General features: G+C 47.8%; 1 protein-coding gene across 2 annotated transcripts in view; it reads left to right on the top strand.

The window, feature by feature from the left end:
- Positions 1–21,903, top strand: part of NLRP3 (NLR family pyrin domain containing 3) — a 29,281-nt gene that overhangs the window by 3,917 nt on the left and 3,461 nt on the right. Inside the window, exons 4-10 of one of the 2 annotated variants that reach the window (XM_030812479.1) lie at positions 3,070–3,189; positions 3,687–5,439; positions 8,195–8,365; positions 12,966–13,136; positions 14,837–15,007; positions 20,378–20,548; positions 21,057–21,227. In XM_030812479.1, the coding sequence (XP_030668339.1) occupies positions 3,070–3,189; positions 3,687–5,439; positions 8,195–8,365; positions 12,966–13,136; positions 14,837–15,007; positions 20,378–20,548; positions 21,057–21,227 (2,728 nt within the window). The remainder of the gene's footprint in view (positions 1–3,069; positions 3,190–3,686; positions 5,440–8,194; positions 8,366–12,965; positions 13,137–14,836; positions 15,008–20,377; positions 20,549–21,056; positions 21,228–21,903) is intronic. The other variant, XM_030812480.1, reaches the window with a different exon arrangement.

Here is a 21,903-nt window from a genome sequence, read left to right as displayed (position 1 = left end):
TCCGTTTCCCTAATGATAAGTGGTGCTGAGCACCTTTTCACGTGCTTGTTGGCCGTTTATAGAGCTTCTTCAGAGAAAGTTCTGTTCAAGTTCTTTTTTCATTTTGAGACCAGGTTTGGCTTTTGTTGTTGCCTTGTAGGAGTTCTTTATATATTCTAGATATTAGCCCTATATCAGGTATATGATTTACAAATATTGTCTCCCATTCTGTGGGTTGTCTTTTCATTCGGTTAACTGTGTCCTTTGATGCACAGAAGTTAGTATGATTTTTTTTTAAATCATTTCTTGGCCGGGCATGGTGGCTCATGCCTGTAATTCCAGCACTTTGTGAGGCTGAGGTGGGTGGATCACCTGAGGTCAGGAGTTCAACACCAGCTTGGCCGACATGGCAAAACCCCATCTCTACTAAAAATACAAAAAAAATTAGCCCGGCGTGGTGGTGGGCGCCTGTAATCCCAGCTACTCAGGAGGCTGAGGTAGGAGAATCGCTTGAACCCGGGGAGTGGAGGTCGCAGTGAGCTGAGATTGCAGCACTGCACTCCAGCCTGGGCTAAAGAGCAAGACTCTGTTTCAAAAAAAAAATTTCTTGTATTGTCTTCGTTTCTTCCTCTTTTCCCCTCTCATGGTGGTGCTATGAGAAGGTGGAGGCAAACTGTTTGCTTTCTCTAACTCCTTTAAAAAGCCAATGCAGATTGTACCTGCCCCCTGGGCACCTGCCATGATTAGTCCCTCTTTATCTGAATCTCAGCAGTGCCTGGACCTGCCTCCAGTTCTCCATCCAGCTTCTCAGACCACATGTTTTGTCCAGTGTCTGCTGTGTGGTCAGCAGGCTCGGGCCTCTGCTTCCTATGGCCCAGAGGGCAGCCTCTCTCCTTGAAGAACCGTGGAGTTTGTGGCAGAAGCCTTTCCTTTCACCACCACTTTGGGAATTGGAATGTAAAAGAAATTCTCTTAATCCCCATGTACACATTGGGGATAATGTTCTTTCTTTTGTCCTGTGTTCTAGGCAAAGGTAGGGCTCAGAGAAGGGCAGGGTATTGCAAGATGATGATGTAGAGCTGGTAGTGATGGGAAGGAGGAATACAAATGAGTCAGTGGCTAGGGAGACACATGTTAAGGCAGGGCAGCAGTGTGGGTGTAATGACACTGGGGAAACAGACAGGAGTGTGCAGCCAGGGGAGGTCAGAAACCAGTTGCTGCAATGGCTGTCAGCTGTAGTCCCAGCTATTCAGGAGGCTAAGGTGGGAGGATCGCTTGAGCCCAGGAGTTCAAAACCAGCCTGAGCAACATAGTGAAACCTCATCTCTAAATAAATAAATAAAGCCATTATCATTGTGTCAGTACTTATATACCCACATACCCAAATGAAAGTGTCATAATCACAACTGTAGAAGTATTTTGCTACGCAGTGTTTATGGAATTTATGGCACATTCAAGAACCCCATGAAATAGCTTCTGGTATTATCCCTTCTGCAAGTGAATGAAGTGAGCCTGGAAGAGATTTTAACTGGCCCATGGCTTATTTCCAGCCATAACCAGAGCTGGGGTAAAAAGCAGGGCATGTCTTTGATCAAAGCCCAGCTCTTAACCACTATACCATCTTTGCTTCCATATCTGGATTTTGAGGCAGAAAAGTTATAACTAGGGTTAGAAGTTGGTTTGTTTGTTTCCTGGGGTGGGGTTAGGTTTTAGGTAATAGACTTTGGCTAATCTACTGTGATGGCTCCTACCTGAGTCCCAGTTACTCAGGTGGCTGAAGTGGGTGCATCGCTTGAGCTCAGGAGTTCCAGGCTGGAGTGAGCTATGACCATGCCACTGCCCTCCAGCCTAGGGAACAAAGCAAGACTCTGTCTCTTAAAAAAAAAAAAAAATGAGGTTTTGGTTTTAGCATAGATTGTTTGGATTTTGTTTTGTGATATGGTTAGCAAGTAGACAGCTGTCAGAGGTCTTTTATGGGCTAGGCACGGTGGCTTATGCCTGTAATCCCAGCACTTCAGGAGGCCAAGATGGGAGGATTGCTTGAGCCCAGGAGTTTGAGACCAGCCTGGGCAACATAGTGAGAACCTGTCTCTACAAACAATGCAGAAATTAGTTGGGCGTGGTGGCACCTGTCAGTAGTCCCAGCTGTTCTGGAGGCTGAGGTGGGAGGATCACTTGAGCCCAGGAGGTTGAGGCTGCAGGGAGCCGTGACTGTGTTACTGCACTCCAGCCTGGGCAATAGAGTGAGGCCCTGTCTCAAAAAAAAAAAAAAATCATTTATGTTACTCGTAGATTCCTGCCCACCTGAAGTTATCTGTCTTATGTATTTCCCCTAGTGACTAACTCTTGTTTCACCTAACCTGAATTTCTCCTATAGAACGCCTTCTTAAGATATGCTATCTAGTGACTGTTTGGATTTGTGATTCTCAACACAGATGCATGCTGGAATCACCTGGGAGCTTTTAGTATGTGATGGTTCCTGGGCCTCACCTCAGAGGGACTGAAAAAGAACGTCTGGGCGTGGAGTCCTGAAGTCCATATTTTCAAAGCTTTCTGGGTGATTCTAAAGTCAGCCAGGATTCTCAGCCACCAGATTAGGCATGAAACAGACTGGTCATTCTCACTCTTGAAGAACTGGGCATCTAGACTTGACAATAGAAGATGTGTGTGAAATGGATTGCAGGGAACTGGGGTCAGGGAAGGGTGACCTTTCTTAGCCCACGGCCGCGTTGGGGATATAGGAGAGCTTGGAGATGCCCTCACAGTCAGGCTGCCAGGGGCAGGCAAAAGCAAACGACGGAAAAGAAACTTAGCCTGTTTCGCATGTTTGCTGATTGATTTCCAGGCCTGAGGAAGAGATTCTGAGACTGAGGACAGTGGGAACACATGCAGAAGTTGTTTTGAAACTAGGAGTGCAGAAGTGCTCCCAACTAGACTTTTGACTGACACCTGTCCTCCGCAACTCAGAGCCATGTTTTGATCTGGGAGATGTTTGGAGTCTCTTCTCTGATGCCAAATATTAGGCCAGGTTTCAATTGCATCCTCTGTGATAATAGTTCTGGGTTTTGACACCTTTTTTCCCCCTTTTAGGTTCAGATAACGCACGTGTTTCTAATCCCGCCGTGATATGCCAGGAAGACAGCATTGAAGAGGAGTGGGTGGGTTTACTGGAGTACCTTTCGAGAATCTCTATTTGTAAACAGAAGAAAGGTAAGCAACTGGGGTGGTGCTTCTAGTTGAGTTTTAAGACCTGGTTCAGGAGGCTCTGTGAAGCTGAGCAGCTGGGTAACTTGGCCTTACTATAGGTTCCTGCCCTTTGGGATGCAAAGGCCTGTCTCAGGAAATCCATTGTCAGTTGAAGAAACAGATTCAGGTTTGTGTGGCTCTTGCAGTCCCAGAGCCAGTGGGGGTGATTAAGCGTTTCAAGTTTGATAAGGCATGGGATGCAGATTACTTAAAGGAATAAGATTGATTCAAAGGATCTTTGGGCTGGTGGCTGCACATACAGACGGGCCTTCTGCTAAACTGTGTATCTTAAAAACTTGACACCAGAGATTCTCGGCACCTTTCCTACCCAGTGGAGAGGAGCTGCCCCTTCCGTTTCTCCATTCCGGTTACCACTCATTTCTGATGACAGGCCCCTGTTGAGAGCGCATCTCAGGTGGATGTGTGTGGGCTTTCCCCCTAACTTCCTGTCTTTGCCGTAGATTACTGTAAGAAGTACAGAAAGTACGTGAGAAGCAGATTCCAGTGCATTGAAGACAGGAATGCCCGTCTGGGTGAACGTGTGAGCCTCAACAAACGCTACACACGACTGCGCCTCATCAAGGAGCACCGGAGCCAGCAGGAGAGGGAGCAGGAGCTTCTGGCCATCGGCAAGACCAAGACGTGTGAGAGCCCCGTGAGTCCCATTAAGATGGAGTTGCTGTTTGACCCCGATGATGAGCACTCTGAGCCTGTGCACACCGTGGTGTTCCAGGGAGCAGCAGGGATTGGGAAAACAATCCTGGCGAGGAAGATTATGTTGGACTGGGCGTCGGGGACACTCTACCAAGACAGGTTTGACTATCTGTTCTATATCCACTGTCGGGAGGTGAGCCTTGTGACACAGAGGAGCCTGGGGGACCTGATCATGAGCTGCTGCCCCGACCCAAACCCGCCCATCCACAAGATCGTGAGAAAACCCTCCAGAATCCTCTTCCTCATGGATGGCTTCGACGAGCTGCAAGGTGCCTTTGATGAGCACATAGGACCGCTCTGCACTGACTGGCAGAAGGCCGAGCGGGGAGACATTCTCCTGAGTAGCCTCATCAGAAAGAAGCTGCTTCCCGAGGCCTCTCTGCTCATCACCACGAGACCTGTGGCCCTGGAGAAACTGCAGCACTTGCTGGACCATCCTCGGCATGTGGAGATCCTGGGTTTCTCCGAGGCCAAAAGGAAAGAGTACTTCTTCAAGTACTTCTCTGATGAGGCCCAAGCCAGGGCAGCCTTCAGTCTGATTCAGGAGAATGAGGTCCTCTTCACCATGTGCTTCATCCCCCTGGTCTGCTGGATCGTGTGCACTGGACTGAAACAGCAGATGGAGAGTGGCAAGAGCCTTGCCCAGACATCCAAGACCACCACTGCGGTGTACGTCTTCTTCCTTTCCAGTTTGCTGCAGCCCCGGGGAGGGAGCCAGGAGCACCGCCTCTGCGCCCACCTCTGGGGGCTCTGCTCTTTGGCTGCAGATGGAATCTGGAACCAGAAAATCCTATTTGAGGAGTCCGACCTCAGGAATCATGGGCTGCAGAAGGCGGATGTGTCTGCTTTCCTGAGGATGAACCTGTTCCAGAAGGAAGTGGACTGCGAGAAGTTCTACAGCTTCATCCACATGACTTTCCAGGAGTTCTTTGCCGCCATGTACTACTTGCTGGAAGAGGAAAAGGAAGGAAGGACGAACCTTCCAGGGAGTCGTTTGAAGCTTCCCAGCCGAGATGTGACCGTCCTTCTGGAAAACTATGGCAAATTCGAAAAGGGGTATTTGATTTTTGTTGTACGTTTCCTCTTTGGCCTGGTAAACCAGGAGAGGACCTCCTACTTGGAGAAGAAATTAAGTTGCAAGATCTCTCAGCAAATCAGGCTGGAGCTGCTGAAATGGATTGAAGTGAAAGCCAAAGCCAAGAAGCTGCAGATCCAGCCCAGCCAGCTGGAACTGTTCTACTGTTTGTACGAGATGCAGGAGGAGGACTTCGTGCAAAGGGCCATGGACTATTTCCCCAAGATTGAGATCAATCTCTCCACCAGAATGGACCACGTGGTTTCTTCCTTTTGCATTGAGAACTGTCATCGGGTGGAGTCACTGTCCCTGGGGTTTCTCCATAACATGCCCAAGGAGGAAGAGGAGGAGGAAAAGGAAGGCCGACACCTTGATATAGTGCAGTGTGTCCTCCCGGGCTCCTCTCATGCTGCCTGTTCCCATGGGTAAGGACACTCGGCTTCCAGGGGCTTCTTCTTGCTTCCTCGCCAGCTTCTTCTTGGTGCTTTGCCTCCTCTCATCTCTTTCCAACTATCTTCCAAATACAGTTGCCACCGCTACATCATAATGCCACCACCATCTGTTTTAGACCCTTCATGAGCAAAGATTGACGTATGGTAGGTAGATAAATTGGATGAGGAAAAAAAACAATAAAACAAGGAACAAATGTTTGGGGAATGCCAGTTTAGCACAAGGTATTAAGTGGGATGTAGGATTGCCTACGAATATTTGTCAACTGAAATTGCTTGTAAGCTACTTGGAGCGCTAGTGCCTAAGAGTCAGCCAATGTCTGTGGGGCAGAACAATGCCAGAGAGTCTGTGTCCCAGGAGCGAGGGGACAGAGGGCCTCTGAGCTGGAGGCTGGGGGGATGTTTCTTAGAAACATGCAGTCTAAGCCTCCTTTAAGGAATGGTGGGACCTGGGTGCATAGAGAAGAAATTAAAGGAATTCTGGCACTGAAGACTGGTATGAGCCAAGTCACGACTGCAGTCTGAGAAAAAGTGTGTGCAGGTGACAGTGGAGAGAGACACAGTTTCCTTGGAAAAAAACATGATGAAGGTAAATCAAGGGAAATAGAGCAGAAACGTGGAGACCCTCCTTCTAGGCCCCCATGTTGCTCTGTACTGGGTGTTGCCAAAAGCCCCTGTTCTTGGGTCTGTTCACACACTTGCTGGGTGGTTGGAAGCTAGTGGCCAAGTCTGTACAATGAAGAGGTTGAGTCGCCTGGCTTCCGAGTCCCTTCTGGGTTTATTGTTCAGTGCCTCCTACAGAAGGACCACCCACAGCGGTTGCAGGAAGGTGGCCACCCTCTGATGTGTGAGTGTAACCTGGATAGAAGACACTTGACATGGGGCAAAATTAAGGGAAACAGGAGGCTCGGCCCTTCCACGGGCAACAGTGAGTTTCAGCTTTCTCGATCCCTTGACATTACCACGACCAGGACCACCTTCCTAGTCGTGGTTTGGCCATGAGGGACTGACTGCCCACAGGGCCGCAGTGGTGGTGAAGTCCTGGTCACAGGGACTTGAGGTCTGGCTGTGGGACAGTCCGGAAACAAGTGCAGATGTTGGGGAGGGGGTCACGGGCTCTGACAAGGAAACTTGCAGAGTGTCCAAAGCACAAGGGGACAAACCTGTTGACCAGCAGGGCGTGGGCGTCCCCGCTCGGCCAGCTTCCAGAGGATGGGCAGTGAGAGAGAGAAGGCAAGGGGCAGCCAGGCTGGGGGCTTACGGTGTGTAGAGAGAGGGCAGGCGTGGGAAAGCAGGGTATGGCTTCCTACAGCAGCAAACAGTTCCGAGTGACTGGAAAAAAGACAGTTGTCTTTATCCATCAGTCTGCCGTAACAAAACACGTCTTTCTAGATGGCACCTGCCTTCCTCTGAAGACAGACTCTGACTGGAGCCCTGGTAGGGGGCACAGCACCCGTCTTTCTAGACGGCAGCTGCCTTCCTCTGAGGGCAGGGGCTTGCTTTGTATGTTCCAGTCCCTTCTGAGAACCAGAAGCCTGAGCATCTGTTAGAAATGCAGGATTGTGGACCCAGTCTTAGACCTAGAGAGCTAGACTTTGCATTTGAAGGAGAGCTGCAGGTGATTCAAAGGTGGCTGCACGTGTGGGTGCAGTGGCTCTTGCCTGTAATCCTAGGTTTTTGGGAGGCCAAGATGAGGGGATTGCTTGAAGCCAGGAATTCAAGTCCTTCCTCAGCAGCAAAGTGAGAGCACTTCTCTACAGAAAACAAAAGCAAAGACGTGACTGCATGTTGGAGTCACCTGGACCTTTAAAAAAGATCCATATAGCTGGACACAGTGACGCGTGCCTGTAACCTCAGCTACTTGGGAGGCTGAGGCAAGAGGATTGCTTGAGCCGAGGAGTTTGAGGCTGCGGTGAGCTATGATCATGCCATTGCATTCCAACTTGGGTTTCATCTAAAAAAAAAATTTAAAAAATTCATCTGGTTCCACCTCAGAGATTCTGATTTTATTTCCATGGATGTGGCCTGGGCTTGCTATTTTTTTTTTTTTTTTTGAGATGACGTCTGGCTCTGTTGCCCAGGCTGGAGTGCTGTGGCATGATCTTGGCTCACTGCAACTTCCACCTCCCAGGTTCGAGTGATTCTCCTGCCTCAGCCTCCCTAATAGCTGGGATTACAGGCTCATGCTACCACACCCAATTAATTTTTGTATTTTTAGCAGAGAGAAGGTTTCACCATGTTGGCCAGGCTGATCTTGAACTCCTGACCTCAGGTGATCTGCCCGCCTCAGCCTCCCAAAGTGCTGGGATTACAGGTGTGAGCCACCATGCCCAGCCTGGCCTGAGGATTTTTGTGAGCACTCCTGATGCTATTGTGTAGCCAGGAGTGAGGACTGCCCTCTGATCACCCAGCATAGAACGTTCAGGGCCATGTTGGGACAGTGGACTGGTAAGAGCGAGAGGAGAAGGACACTGGGGAGCAGGCTGTGGGGTGCCACAGTCAGCCACAGTCACAGGCTCATGCTGTCCGTCCGAGAGGAGGCAGAACTGGTTTTACCAAGGCTCATCCAGCCCTCTTCATTTCTCTGGGAACAATTTTTGGTTTCGTGACCCATTTCTTAATCCCCGAAAGGCATTTCTCTGAACTGGTGCCAGGCCCCCCGGCCCCCAGCTCCAGTTAGTTATTATTCGAGGCTGATTTCTTTTCTTTCTGTCTTCCTTCTAATTCCTAGATTGGTGAACAGCCATCTCACTTCCAGTTTTTGCCGGGGCCTCTTTTCAGTTCTCAGCACCAGCCAGAGTCTAACTGAATTGGACCTCAGTGACAATTCTCTGGGGGACCCAGGGATGACAGTGTTGTGTGAAACGCTCCAGCATCCTGGCTGTAACATTCAGAGATTGTGGTGAGTCCCCGTGCATGTGATCTGTGTGAGTGCAAGTTCATATGAGAGAGAGAGAAAGAGAGAGAGAGAGAGAGAGAGAAAGAAACAGACTGGAGAAAGATCTTCAGGACCAGGTTGCTGGTGTGGTTTCTTTCTTTTCTTTTTCTTTTTTTGGGGAGGAGTTTTTCTCTTATTGCCCAGGCTGGAGCGCAATGCCGTGACCTCAGCTCACTGCAATCTCTGCTTCCTGGGTTCAAGTGATTTTCCTGCCTCAGCCTCCTGAGTAGCTGGGATTACAGGCACCCACCACCATAGCCAGCTAATTTTTTTGTATTTTTAGTAGAGATGGGGTTTCATCATGTTGTCCAGGCTAGTCTCAAAGTCCTGACCTCAGGTGATCCGCCCACCTCGGCCACCCAAAATGCTGGGATTACAGGCGTGAGCCATCACGCCCGCCGGTGGTGTGGTTTCTGCTGTAACAAAGTGCCACAGACTGAATGACTTCAACAACAAAAATTTCTTGCCGTTCTGAGGCTGAAAGTCTAAGATCAAGGTGTCAGCAGGGTTGGTTTCTTCTGAGGCCGCCCTCCTTGGCATGTAGATGCCCTCTTCTCCCTGTGTACTGATGCCGTGTTCCCTCTGAAGAGTGGCCTGGTCTCCTCTTCTCTCGGGACAGCAGTCCTGATGGATTCGGCACAGTCACGCATGACTACACAAGACCTCATGTTAACCCAGTCACTCCTTTAAAGACCCCATTTCCCAAAACAGCCACATTATGAGGTCTTGAGGATTAGGGCTTCAACATGTAAGTTTTGGGGAGGCACAGTTCAGCCCAGAACAAGTGAGAAGGTAGAATGGATTGGTGGCCAGCTGGGGAAGTTTTGTGTGGGGAAGAATGAAGGAGGAACTGAAAAAAATGTCATTTCTTGAAAAGACCATGATGCTCGATATATTCCATTTCCTCATGGGCCATTTCATAGATAAGAATTGGAGAATTTGCCATTTACAACAATGGCAACCTCAGCTAAAAACTATGAAAATTGTTTGTTTTTTCTTTGAGACAGGATCTCCCTCTGTCACCCAGGCTGGAGTGTGGTGGTGTGATCATGGCTCACTGTAGCCTCGACCTCCCAGGCTCAAGCAATCCTCCCACCTCAGCTCCCCTGAGTAGCTGGGACTATAGGCACGCGCCACCATGCTGGCTAATTTTTGTATTTTTTTTGTAGAGATGTGGTCTCATCACTTTGCCCAGCCTGGTCAGAATGCTTTGTATGGGTTGAAATGTCACAGGGAATCTCCTGTGACTTTATTAATAATGTGCTTGCTCACACCTGTAGTCCCAGCTACTTGGGAGGCTGAGGCAGGAGAATCGTGTGTACCTGGGAGGTGGAGATGGCAGTGAGCCGAGATCGTGCCATTGCATTCCAGCCTGGGTGACAGAGCGAGATTCCATTTCAAAATAATAATAATAATAATAATAATGTGCTTGCTCTCTCCCACACCGTGAATCAGATTCACACGCCATACCACGCTGGTGCCTGGGCCGTCTCACTAGCTCTGTCTCATTCCCTGCTCTGTGGACGCATGCAGGCGTCTGCATTTTTGAGGAGCCGCACAGCAAGTGTTAAAGTCCGCCACTCTAGGACATTTTGCTACCTCCCTCTCCGGCTCAACACGCTCACCTTGTCACCAGTCTTATCAATTTTTCCTCCTACCCGAGCTGTTCTCCACTTTTCCTCGTCCTCACCCCACCAGCCCAGATCCAGCAACCGTTACCACTTGCCTGGACACGCAGTGACCTCCTAGACCATCAGCTCCCCGGGGATAGGGTTTGCATTTGTTTGTCTTGCCGTCATCTTTGCCACACCTGGACAGACATCTTAGTACTTATTGGTGACCAAAAGTGCACACTGAATGAATATTGGCTCTTTGGTCTCCCTGTGTCTGCCTTTCTCCCTCACCCGACCATTCTCCGCACAAAAGTAAGATGGTCCTTTAGAAAATTCTGATTTGAGGCGGGGCACGATGGCTCACGCCTGTAATCCCAGCACTTTGGGAGGCCCAGGCAGGAGGATCACGAGGTCAGGAGATCGAGACCATCCTGGCTAACACGGCGAAACCCCGTCTCTACTAAAAATACAAAAAATTAGCCGGGCGTGGTGGCGGGCGCCTGTAGTCCCAGCTACTCGGGAGGCTGAGGCAGGAGAATGGCGTGAACCCGGGAGGCGGAGCTTGCAGTGAGCCGAGATAGTGCCACTGCAGTCCGGCCTGGGCGAAAGAGCGAGACTCCGTCTCAAAAAAAAAAAAAAAAAAATTCTGATTTGGTTGTGCTGTTCCGTGGCTTAAATGCTTTCTGTCTGCTATGCTCTTCATTTTTTACTTTATTTATTTATTTTTGTAGATGTAGGGGCGCAAGTGCAGCTTTGTTCCATGTATATATTATTGCACAGTGGTAGTGTCTGGGCTTTTACTGTAACCCCCCCCTTTTTTTTTTGAGATGGAGTCTCGCCCTGTCACCCAGGCTGGAGTGCAGTGGCGCGATCTCGGCTCACTGCAACATCCACCTCCCGGGTTCTAGCGGTTCTTCTGCCTCAGCCTCCTGAGTAGTTGGGATTACAGGCATAGGCCACCACGCCCGGCTAATTTTTGTATTTTTAGTAGGGACAAGGTTTCACCTATTGGCTAGGCTGGTCTCAAACTCCCTGATCCAAACTTTGTGATCCACCTGCCTCGGCCTCCCAAAGTGCTGGGATTACAGGCGTGAGCCACCGCGCCCGGCCGTAGTGTAACTCTTACCCAAATAGTGAACATTGTACCCAATAAATAATTTTCCAGCCCTCGCCTGGCTCCCACCCTCCCACCCTTCTGAGGCTCCAGTGTCTATCATTCCACGCTCTATGGATGTTACCCTTTGTTTAGCTCCCACTTGTAAGTGAGAACATGTGGTATTTGACTCTCTGTTTTTGAGTTGTTGCACTTAAGATAATGGCCTCCAGTTCCATCCATGTGGCTTCAAAGATGTGACTTCATTCTTTTCTATGGCTGAGCAGTATTCCGTTATGTATATAGATCACACTGTCTTTATCTTTGCCCTTTTGATAAATTTCAAATCGTAGTACCGTGGAGACTGGCTGTTTGGGACACTTAACCTTATTTTTCCAACTTCATGCCCAAATTCTCTCCCCACTGCCATTGCCCCTGTATGATTCTGGAGAGGCAGACACAAACAGGGAAGGATAGGGGACAAAGATGTTTTGCAGATAAGTAGAGATCCATTTGTCCATTTGCTTGAAGTTGGTGTAAGTATAGGGGCAGAAAGGAAGGTGGTCTAACAGGCTCCAGGACCTATGAACTATTGCCCTGGAAGGAAGCTAGAATGTTGTTCTTGCCCCCATGACAGGGATAAATTATAGTTTTTGTTGCTGGTGGTGGTGGTGATGGTGGTAGTGATGTATGTGTGTGTTTGTGTGCATGTGTGTGACGGTGAAACAAATCAAGAATCAGAGCTGCAGCAGAGGATGTGGAATCCCAGCACTTTGAGAGGCTGAGGTGGGCAGATCACTTGAGCCCAGGAGTTCAAAACCAGCCTGAGCAAGCTGGTGAGACCTTGTCTTTACAAAATAATAATAATAATAATATAAATAAAATAAAATGGCTAAGCATGGTAGCACATGCCTGTATTTGCAGCCACTTAGGAGGCTGAGGCAGGTGGATCCCTTGAGCCCAGGAGTTCGAGGTGGCAGTGAGCTATGATCTCGCCATTGCACTCCAGCCTGTGCAAAAAAGTGGGACCCTGTCTCTAAAAAAAAAAAAGAAAAGAAAAAGAAAGAAAGAGAAAAAGAATCAGAGCTGCTTTTCCTTTCAATATAGATGGAGGGCTGGGATGAAATAATCAAACACAATGGGGTGACAATGTTGGTAAAGACAAGAAATAGCTGAGTGCAGCACTGGCGAGGGCAGTGCCGACTGCGGGCACATCAACGATTAGGAATACGAGGGAAGGAGGTGGGTGCACAGGCCCACACCGCCCGCTTCACTTACCAACCAGGAGCGCACCATTCACATGTCTGGGGTGTGATCTCAATGCACCCAGCACTGTTTACGGCCAGGAGTTTGCTGACAGGTGCTCCCTCTGCTGTGACCAGGGAGCCTGGGGACTGACCTCCCAATGTGCCTTGTGCTGCATTCCGGAGCTCGCTGGTCAGGTGTGTCCTGATGCTTTCTCTATTCCAGAGCTCTTGTCAGGTGTGTTCTGATGCTTTCTCTATTCCAGAGCTCTCTGGTCAGGTGTGTTCTGATGCTTTCTGCATTCCAGAGCTCTCTGGTCAGGTGTGTTCTGATGCTTTCTGCATTCCAGAGCTCTCTGGTCAGGTGTGTTCTGATGCTTTCTGCATTCCAGAGCTCTCTGGTCAGGTGTGTTCTGATGCTTTCTCTATTCCAGAGCTCTCTGGTCAGGTGTGTTCTGATGCTTTCTGCATTCCAGAGCTCTCTGGTCAGGTGTGTTCTGATGCTTTCTCTATTCCAGAGCTCTCTGGTCAGGTGTGTTCTGATGCTTTCTCTATTCCAGAGCTCTCTGGTCAGGTGTGTTCTGATGCTTTCTGCCTCTGTTCTTGGCATGAAGGTTGGGGCGCTGCGGCCTCTCGCATGAGTGCTGCTTCGACATCTCCTTGGTCCTCAGCAGCAACCAGAAGCTGGTGGAGCTGGACCTGAGCGACAACGCCCTTGGGGACTTCGGGATCAGACTCCTGTGTGTGGGACTGAAGCACCTGTTCTGCAATCTAAAGAAGCTCTGGTGAGTCGATCCCGTTCCCCGAAGGAAGATCTGCCAGCGAGGCGTGCTGTGCCCTCTGGCTTCAGTGAGGCCCGGTGGGCTGGGGTTTGAGTGAGAATGGCCTCGGCGGCTCAGGTCACTGCGTGCGCTGGTCTCTGGGTGTCTAGCATTTCGGTCAGTTAGTGTTTGTTGTGGGGAAAGCCACACACTCAACCCTGACAAGGAGCATAAATAATAACAAAAAGAAAATGTCTGCCTTTAGAGTGCCTACTGCCTAGCTGAGAAGAAGAAAAAACCAGTGTAATGCATTGCTTTAGGGAGTTTTAGAACTTCATGACAAGCCCTGGGTCCTCACATTGTATAAGAAAAATGGTGCTAAAGCAATGCAGACACTCGATGTTGTATGCAGCCCTTCCCTGAAGGCTTCTGGGAGACTTGCATTTTGAAGGAGAGAAAAAAACGCTTAAAAATAGAAGGGCCAATTCTTACCCATTAGGATGGCTATTATCAAACAAAAGCAAGAAAACTAGAAAACAAGTATTGGCGTGGATGCGGAGAAATGGAAGCCATTGTGTGTTGCTGGTGAGAATGTAAACGACGCCGCCACTGTGGAAAGCAGCACAGCACTTCCTAAAAAATAAATATAGAATTACTATTGGAGCCAGCATTTCCACTCCTGGGTATATCCGCAAAAGAGTTCAAAGCAGGAACTCAGCCAGGAGCGGTGGCTCACACCTGTAATCCCAGCATTTTGGGAGGCTGAGGCAGGTGGATCACTTGAGGTCAGGAGTTCGAGACTAGCCTGGCCATCATAGTAAAACCTTGTCTCTACTAAAAATACAAAAATTAGCCAGGCATGGTGGCACATGCCTGTAATCCCAGTTACTCGGAGTGGAGGCAAGAGAATCGTTTGAACCTGGGAGGCAGAGGTTGCAGTGAGTCAAGATCCCGTCACTGCACTCCCGCCTGGGTGACAGAGGAAGAGTTAAAAAGCAAAAAAAAAGAAGGCAGGAACTCAAACATGTTATTTGTACACCCATGTCCATAGCAACACTATTAGCAATAGCCAAAAGGTGGAAATAACCAAACGTCTTTCAACAGATGAAGGGTGTTGAAAAGTGCTATATATGTACATTCAGCTTTAAAAGGAATTCTAGTACACACTACAATATGGATGAGCCTTGGGAACGTTATGCTAAGTAAGATAAGCTGGACTCAAAAGGCAAATACTCTGTGATTGTCCTTATAGGAGGTGCCTAGAATAGTCAGATTCATATAGACAGAAAGAAAGGTGGCTGCAAGCAATGGGAGAGCGTGGAATGGGAAGACATTGTTTAATGGTTATGGAGTTTCAGTTCTGCAAGATGAAAGGAGTTCTGGAGACAGTGGTGGTGATGGTTGCACAACAATGTGAATGTGCTTAAGGCCATTAATTGTGCATTTAAAAATGGTTAAAATGGTAAATTTTATTTTACACGTATTTTACCACAATAAAGCTGAATGTAGGGAACTGGGAAGATGTAGTATTGGTGCAAGCTTGGAGAATGCTTACTTGTTATTCCACCAAATGGAAAAGGAAATCAGAAGTGTACATAGAGCTTGTGTCCACTCCCTTTCCCTGTGTAAACTGGAGTAGAGGCAGTGGCAGGTACGGGTGCCTCCTTGCCTATGGTGGAGCGTGGGTGAGAGACATGACTGACATTCTGCCGTCTTTATGGAAGGTTGGTCAGCTGCTGCCTCACATCAGCATGTTGTCAGGATCTTGCATCAGTCCTGAGCACCAACCATTCCCTGACCAGACTCTACATGGGGGAGAATGCCCTGGGAGACTCAGGAGTCGCAATTTTATGTGAAAAAGCCAAGAATCCACAATGTAACCTGCAGAAACTGGGGTAAGTCTTCATGGGTGTCATAGCAGAAGAGTAACTTCTTTTCAGAGGTGAATTATTTGGAAAATGTGGATGGGGGTTACTTTGGTCAGGCAGAGCTGAAGGTAGAGTAAGGAGGTAAAAACATCAGAAATGGTTTGAAGGACTGGATGCATGTAATGTATACTACTGCTAATAAGATAATTTATGCTAATTTATGATTATGGAACTGGAGTTTCTTAGTGTTGGAAGAAACCTTAGAGATGGTGCAGCCCAATTGCCTGTTGAGGGAAAAACTTGCTTCCAAGGCACTCACATGAATAGTCACCCATTTTATGTGTGCATGCTTGCAAGCATGCAAGTTATCACACAGTGTGTGCAGCCTCTACGCTAGGAGAGGGCTCTTACCCTGCAGCCTCTACGCTAGGAGAGGGCTCTTACCCTGCAGCCTCTACGCTAGGAGAGGGCTCTTACCCTGCAGCCTCTACGCTAGGAGAGGGCTCTTACCCTGCAGCCTCTACGCTAGGAGAGGGCTCTTACCCTGCAGCCTCTACGCTAGGAGAGGGCTCTTACCCTGCAGCCTCTACGTTAGGAGAGGGCTCTTACCCTGCAGCCTCTATGCTAGGAGAGGGCTCTTACCCTGCAGCCTCTACGCTTGGAGAGGGCTCTTACCCTGCAGCCTCTGCACTAGGAGAGGGCTCTTACACTGCAGCCTCTACACTAGGAGAGGGCTCTTACACTGCAGCCTCTATATCCTCAACAGTGTCATGGCTCAGCACCTTCACCTATGTAGCCATGCTCTCCCAGGTACACAGGTTGGTTTGTTAGTGTCTGTCTTTGAAATGTGGTGCGCAGACCTGATGATGCATGGTGGATGTTTTACCTCCTGTTGCAGAGAACTATGGTTTCACTGGTGGAACCTCTGATTTCCTTATGTTTTTTGGCAGTTGCATAAGCCATTTGGTTCATGTTGGAATTCTGCAGTAAACAGTAGTAGAGAATACCCACTAATAATCATGCACTTTCCCTGTACCACTTTCCTGTGTCACTTTCCCTGCATCACCTGCTCTTTCATGTTCTTACATGGATTTTCTCAGTTGGCTTCAGAAAGATGCTATAGGGTGGGGAATCTGTGTCTCCAATTTAAAGAGGAGAAAATAAAATTCAGGGAGCCTCATACCTTTGTCCAAGTGCACTCAGAGAGAAGGTAGCGGAACTCAGTGTAGACAAATGTCTGTGACCCCCCAAGCCACTGCCTTAATTCCCAGTGCGTTGCCTCAGGAGATGTTGCTAGTGGGCTCTCTACAGGTCTTCTTCATCTGGCTCTCAGCCTAAGGGTGGGACCTCCAATTGGGCTTTGCTAAACCTCATCTTTTGACCCATTGACTAGGCAGTTTTGAATCTTAATTCCGTTCAATAATATCTACAAATACAATAAGCAAATTGTATAGGTCTTCATTCATTCACATTATTAATATATATACCAGCCAGATCAGCATTCAAGACAAAATACAGCAGGAAAGGTCTTCCAGAGGAGTAATCCATAATCCATAATTAACAACCAATATCTGTTCACAAAGCTCCGATACTTCCTTGGACCTGTCCCATCAGCCAGTCCTCAGTTGTGACCATATCTCTTTCTGTGAAGTCCTCCTGCAGTGCCTTCATTTCCTCGCCTGAGGGTATTACCCTTCCTCAGCAAATCGCCTTAGAATACTACTCTTCTTTAGCAATTTGACTTCTGCTTCTCCAGGTTTGTTCAACAAACATGATTTGGTCCCTTTATTTTGCAGGCCCTCTGGGGGCTCTGTGGTGGGCACAGTAGCAGTGAGTAAAACAGACCAAAATCCTGTTTTCACAACCATTCTTTTAGGGAAATGACAACAGATAATAGACAAGCTAAACAATATTATACAGTGTGTATAAGAGCTATAAGAAAAACGAGTGACGGCGAGGAGCGCTTCTCTGCTCGGGTTTGGCGAGTGCCTCTCTGAGCGGGTGACATTGGAGCAGGTGCTAAGTGAAGTATGGGATGGGCTGTGAAGGAGCCGGAAGAGCCTTCCAGGCAAAGCAGATGGAACCGAAGAGGACCAGGCGTAGGCGCTCAGGTGACTCTCAGTGATCCTGGTTCCAAATTCCAAATGACAAACAAGCGAATTACAAATGTGCCTGATGCATCTGTAATACACTCTATGTAGTTACTATTGTCAATACCTAACCTGGTAGAGCTGCTGTAATAAAGTATCACAAACAGAGCGGCCTGAACAACAAGAGTTTATTGCCTCTCAGTTCTGGAGGCCAGAGTCTGAGATTGAGGCATCAGCAGGCTGGGTCCTTATAGGTCGTACAGGTCCTTCCCAGTCCTTACTTTAGTTGACATCTGCTGCCTTTAATTCATTTCTCTCTTCCTCTTTGGAAACCTTCTTCTCTCTTATTTTTAGGTCACTGCTCAGTCTTTCCTGCTAATGTTATAGCTTCCCCCTCCCTGGATCCTGCATTGGCTTCTCTTCCTGTGGTCTGGGGATTTCACCACTGGTTTAGGTTTTTTTTGTTTTTTTTTTTTGAGATGGAGTCTTACTCTGTCACCCAGGCTGAAATGCAGGGGTGCAATCTTGGCTTACTGCAACCTCCGCCTCCCGGGTTCCAACAATTCTCCTGCCTCAGCCTTCTGAGTAGCTGGGACTACAGGTGTGCACTGCCATGCCTGGCTAATTTTTGTATTTTTAATAGATATGGGGTTTCACCATGTTTGCCAGGCTGGTCTCGAATTTCTGACCTCAGGTGATCTGCCTGCCTTGGCCTCCCAAAGTGCTGGGATTACAGGCGTGAGCCAAACACCCTGCCTGGTTTACCTTTTTTTGTTGTTGTTGTTACTAAATGTTTCTAAACTCCCTGAGAATTCTCATACACCTCTCAATTTCAACAACAATAGGTCTCAAACCCAGATATCATTCACAAACTTTTTATTAGAAAAGTAACACATGCTTCGTGTAAACATATCATAGTACAGACAAAGTGGAAAGTGAAAGCTCCTTGTCAGCCCTCTTCTGAGAGGGCCATTTACAATAGTCTGATGAACAACCATCCAGACTTTTTTTTTAATATGATAGATTGTTATATAATCCATTCATCTGTCCATCCGTCCATCCATCCATCCATCTATCCATCCATCCATCCATCATCCATCCCTCTATTGTCCATCCATTGATCCATCCATCCATCCATCAATCCATCAATCCATCCAAGGGAGTATCAGAGCTTCGTGAACATATATTGGTTGCTAATTATGGACAAATGGATTTCCTGTATATGCTGATCTGGGTGGTATTTATATCAGTAATGTGAGTGAAGACCTATGTGATTTTCATGTTGCAGTTGTAATACATTGTTACGTAGTATTTTAAATGCCTAGTCTGTTAGAGCTGCTGTAATAAAGTATCACAAACAGAGCAGCTTAAACAACAGAAATTTATTGTCTCTCAATTCTGGAGGCCAGAAGTGTGAGTTTAAGATGCTAGCAGGCTGGGTCCTTCTGAGGGCTGTGGGGAATCTGTTCATGCTTCTCTGGCTTCTGGTGGAATGTCATCTTGCTGACACATTTTGCCATTCCTTGACCTGTAGATGCCTCTCCCACACCATTGCCTTTATCTCTACCTGGTGTCTTCCCTGTGTCTGTGTGCGTCTTTCTCCATGTCCCAAGTTTCCCTGTGAAAGAACACAAGTCACGTTAGATTCGTAACGACCTGATCTTAACTAATTACATTTTCAGTAACCGTATCACCAAATAAGGTCACAATCTGAAGTACTGGGGCCTAGGACTTCCACATATAAAGTCTTGGAGGAAACAATTCAATCCATGACACCCTATCTATTGAAACTAGAACCATAATATAAATATTTGTCTGTGATATCCTTGTTTCATTTATCATGGATAAATTTCCATGCTGATTTGTGTAGATCTAACAATTGTTGCATAATATCTCAGTGTGCTTTACCATAATTTGTTTCATCAAATAATGCATTTTGGGATAACTGTTCTTTTCCACTATTATAAACAACTCTGCAAAAAGCACATTTCTATATATAGTTTTATGCATGTGTATTTGCTTTGAGATATATATCTATAAGTGGCATTAATCAGTCAAAACTTTTATGCATTTTATGTGTTAGGTATAGCCATACATGTGGCTGTGTGTTAGGTATAGCCACATTTTTTTCTCTTGAACTTTAGGTCCTCATGTCTGGCTGCATATTGTGTGCTGCCTGTCTCAATACTGCTCAAGGGTCACACATGCTGAGCATTTGCAACATTGGCTTAATTATCATACCCCACCTTCCACCCCCGTTCTCTGACCTGCTCCTGCCCTCTTCCTCCCACCTCGTTGAATAGTGGGGCTTTCCAGGAGGCTGCCGAGTGAGTAATCGGGGGACGGTCCTAAATGCCCTGCTTTCGGTGGTTCCCTCTACCACTCATCACTACACCAGAGGAAACTTTTTAAAGTGCAAATTTGAAAACATTGACCCTTTGTTCAAAAACCTTCAAAAGTTCTTATCTGTAGTCAGAGTGACATCTTAGCTTAGCACACAAGGCTGTCCCTGATACTGCCCTCTCTCCTACCACACCTTGCACTCCATTTTGAGTCATATTGAATGAGCTTTGTTTTGCTGTTTTAGAGATGGGGACTTGCTATGTTGCTCAGGCTGAATTTCAACTCCTGGGCTCATCTACAGCCATACCACCCAGAGCACCCGATCTCATCTGAACTCCTGGGCTCAAGCAATCCTCCCGTCTCAGCTACCCAAGTCGCTGGGACTATAGGTGGACATCACTGTGCCCAGCTATGAATTAGTTTTGAAACATCTTGGTGGTTCTTTTAATCTTCCTTATCCTTGCATACTCTTTTCCTTTGGCCTGGAAGGTTACCCCCACTTTCCCACTTTCTGCTATCCATCTAAGAAGCTCCTACTTATTTTTTAATTGCTGTGATCCTCATTTTGTCCATTTAAAAGCAGTGTAGGTGTCTGCAGTGTTACGGGCATTATTAGTTGAGGATAACCACTGGGATGTCTTTCTGGAAGAAGTGGTGCTGAGAAGCACTCCTGGCCGGAGGAAAGCTGTGTGAGAAGGAGGAGGAGTATGGGGTAACTGGCTCAGTTTGCCGTCTTTCTGTCAGACTGATACAGCAAAGCATCTGCTGAGACATCATTTGCGTCTCCTGTGACAGCCAAAGACAGCAGGTCATGCTCTCCCCAGATCACATCCGAGATGCTGGCTCCTGCTGTCTGAGCTGAAGGCTGCAGCTGCTGAGAGAGGACAAGGCATTGAGTCGAAGCAGCTGCACAGTGTTGGGGAAGAGCTGGGTACTGAGGACTCTTCTCCCCGTCCTTCTACAGGTTGGTGAATTCTGGCCTTACGTCAGTCTGTTGTTCAGCTTTGTCCTCGGTACTCAGCACTAATCAGAATCTCACGCACCTTTACCTGCGAGGCAACACTCTCGGAGACAAGGGGATCAAGCTACTCTGTGAGGGACTCTTGCACCCCGACTGCAAGCTTCAGGTGTTGGAGTAAGTCCTTTGGCTTATTACAGCGATGAGAACACATGGTGGCCAAGGGTGGAGGGATGTTCAGGCAGAGTGGCCACAAGATAATCTGTATCTTAGAAGTGAGGTATCTTCTTAGTGTTTGCCTTGTTACAGATCATGGGACTGGGAGGAGTCCTTCTAGATGATATAAAGGTAGGAACTTGAGTCCTTTCCATCACAGTTTTCTGTACCACAAAACAAGAGGGACAGTATGACACTTACATTTTATGGAAATGTAGGGAAAGACACAGAATTTGGTAAATCAATGAACAAACCACTGTTACTAATTTGATCTGTGCAATGCAGTGGATTTGAAAAGGAGAGAGAAGGATAATTACTGGCATACAAGGCTGCTTCAAGCTAGTTAGTCCTCTGTTCCTGTGCTTTTTTTTTTTCTCACCTGAAACAAGACAGGCTAAGATGCTAAGATCTTGGGGAGCTGGGGGGATGGTTAAGGGGACATTTTCTTTAAATCACCCGCTTTTTGCAGATTAGACAACTGCAACCTCACGTCACACTGCTGCTGGGATCTTTCCACACTTCTGACCTCCAGCCAGAGCCTGCGAAAGCTGAGCCTGGGCAACAATGACCTGGGCGACCTGGGGGTCATGATGTTCTGTGAAGTGCTGAAACAGCAGAGCTGCCTCCTGCAGAACCTGGGGTGAGTGTGCTCTGCAGAGATGCCCGTGATGGGACTCTGAGTTCTCAGGAAACGTTGACTATTATCAAAATCCGGGACGGCTCTGGCTTCATTTGCAGCCACTCAAGATTCGGTTGGGCCTGGGTCAGTTGTGGTGGATTTTTAAAATAGATAATATGGGGTTAAACTACACATTGCACTTCATCGAGATGATTAGAATCACCAAGGCGAAGCTGGATTTCACCCATATTCCCCCAAAGAAACACAAGCCCTCATGCGATCATGGCCAAAGGGGATTGTGTTCTACACAAGGAACTGAACTTCATAGAACTCGTCTGTGGGTCATCCGAATTGGAAGGGTCTTTCTATAGTGCGGATCTTGTTGTTTTGTTTCTGAGGATTTCTTTCTTTTTTTTTTTTTTTTTTCTTGAGACAGAGTCTTGCTCTGTTGCCCAGGCTGGAGTGCAGTGGCGCGTTCTCGGTTCACTGCAAGCTCCACCTCCCAGGTTCACGCCATTCTCCAGCCTCAGCCTCCCGAGTAGCTGAGACTACAGGCGCCTGCCACCACGCCCGGCTAAGTTTTTGTATTTTTAGTAGAGAGGGGGTTTCACTGTGTTAGCCAGGATGGTCTTGATCTCCTGACCTCGTGATCTGTCCGCCTCGGCCTCCCCAAGTGCTGGGATTACAGGCATGAGCC

The sequence above is a fragment of the Nomascus leucogenys genome, chromosome 5 (assembly GCF_006542625.1).
Source record: "Nomascus leucogenys isolate Asia chromosome 5, Asia_NLE_v1, whole genome shotgun sequence".
NCBI classification, from domain to species: Eukaryota; Metazoa; Chordata; class Mammalia; order Primates; family Hylobatidae; genus Nomascus; species Nomascus leucogenys.
The sequence above is the reverse complement of the archived record's forward strand: the minus strand, read 5'-3'. Positions and strand labels throughout refer to the sequence as shown.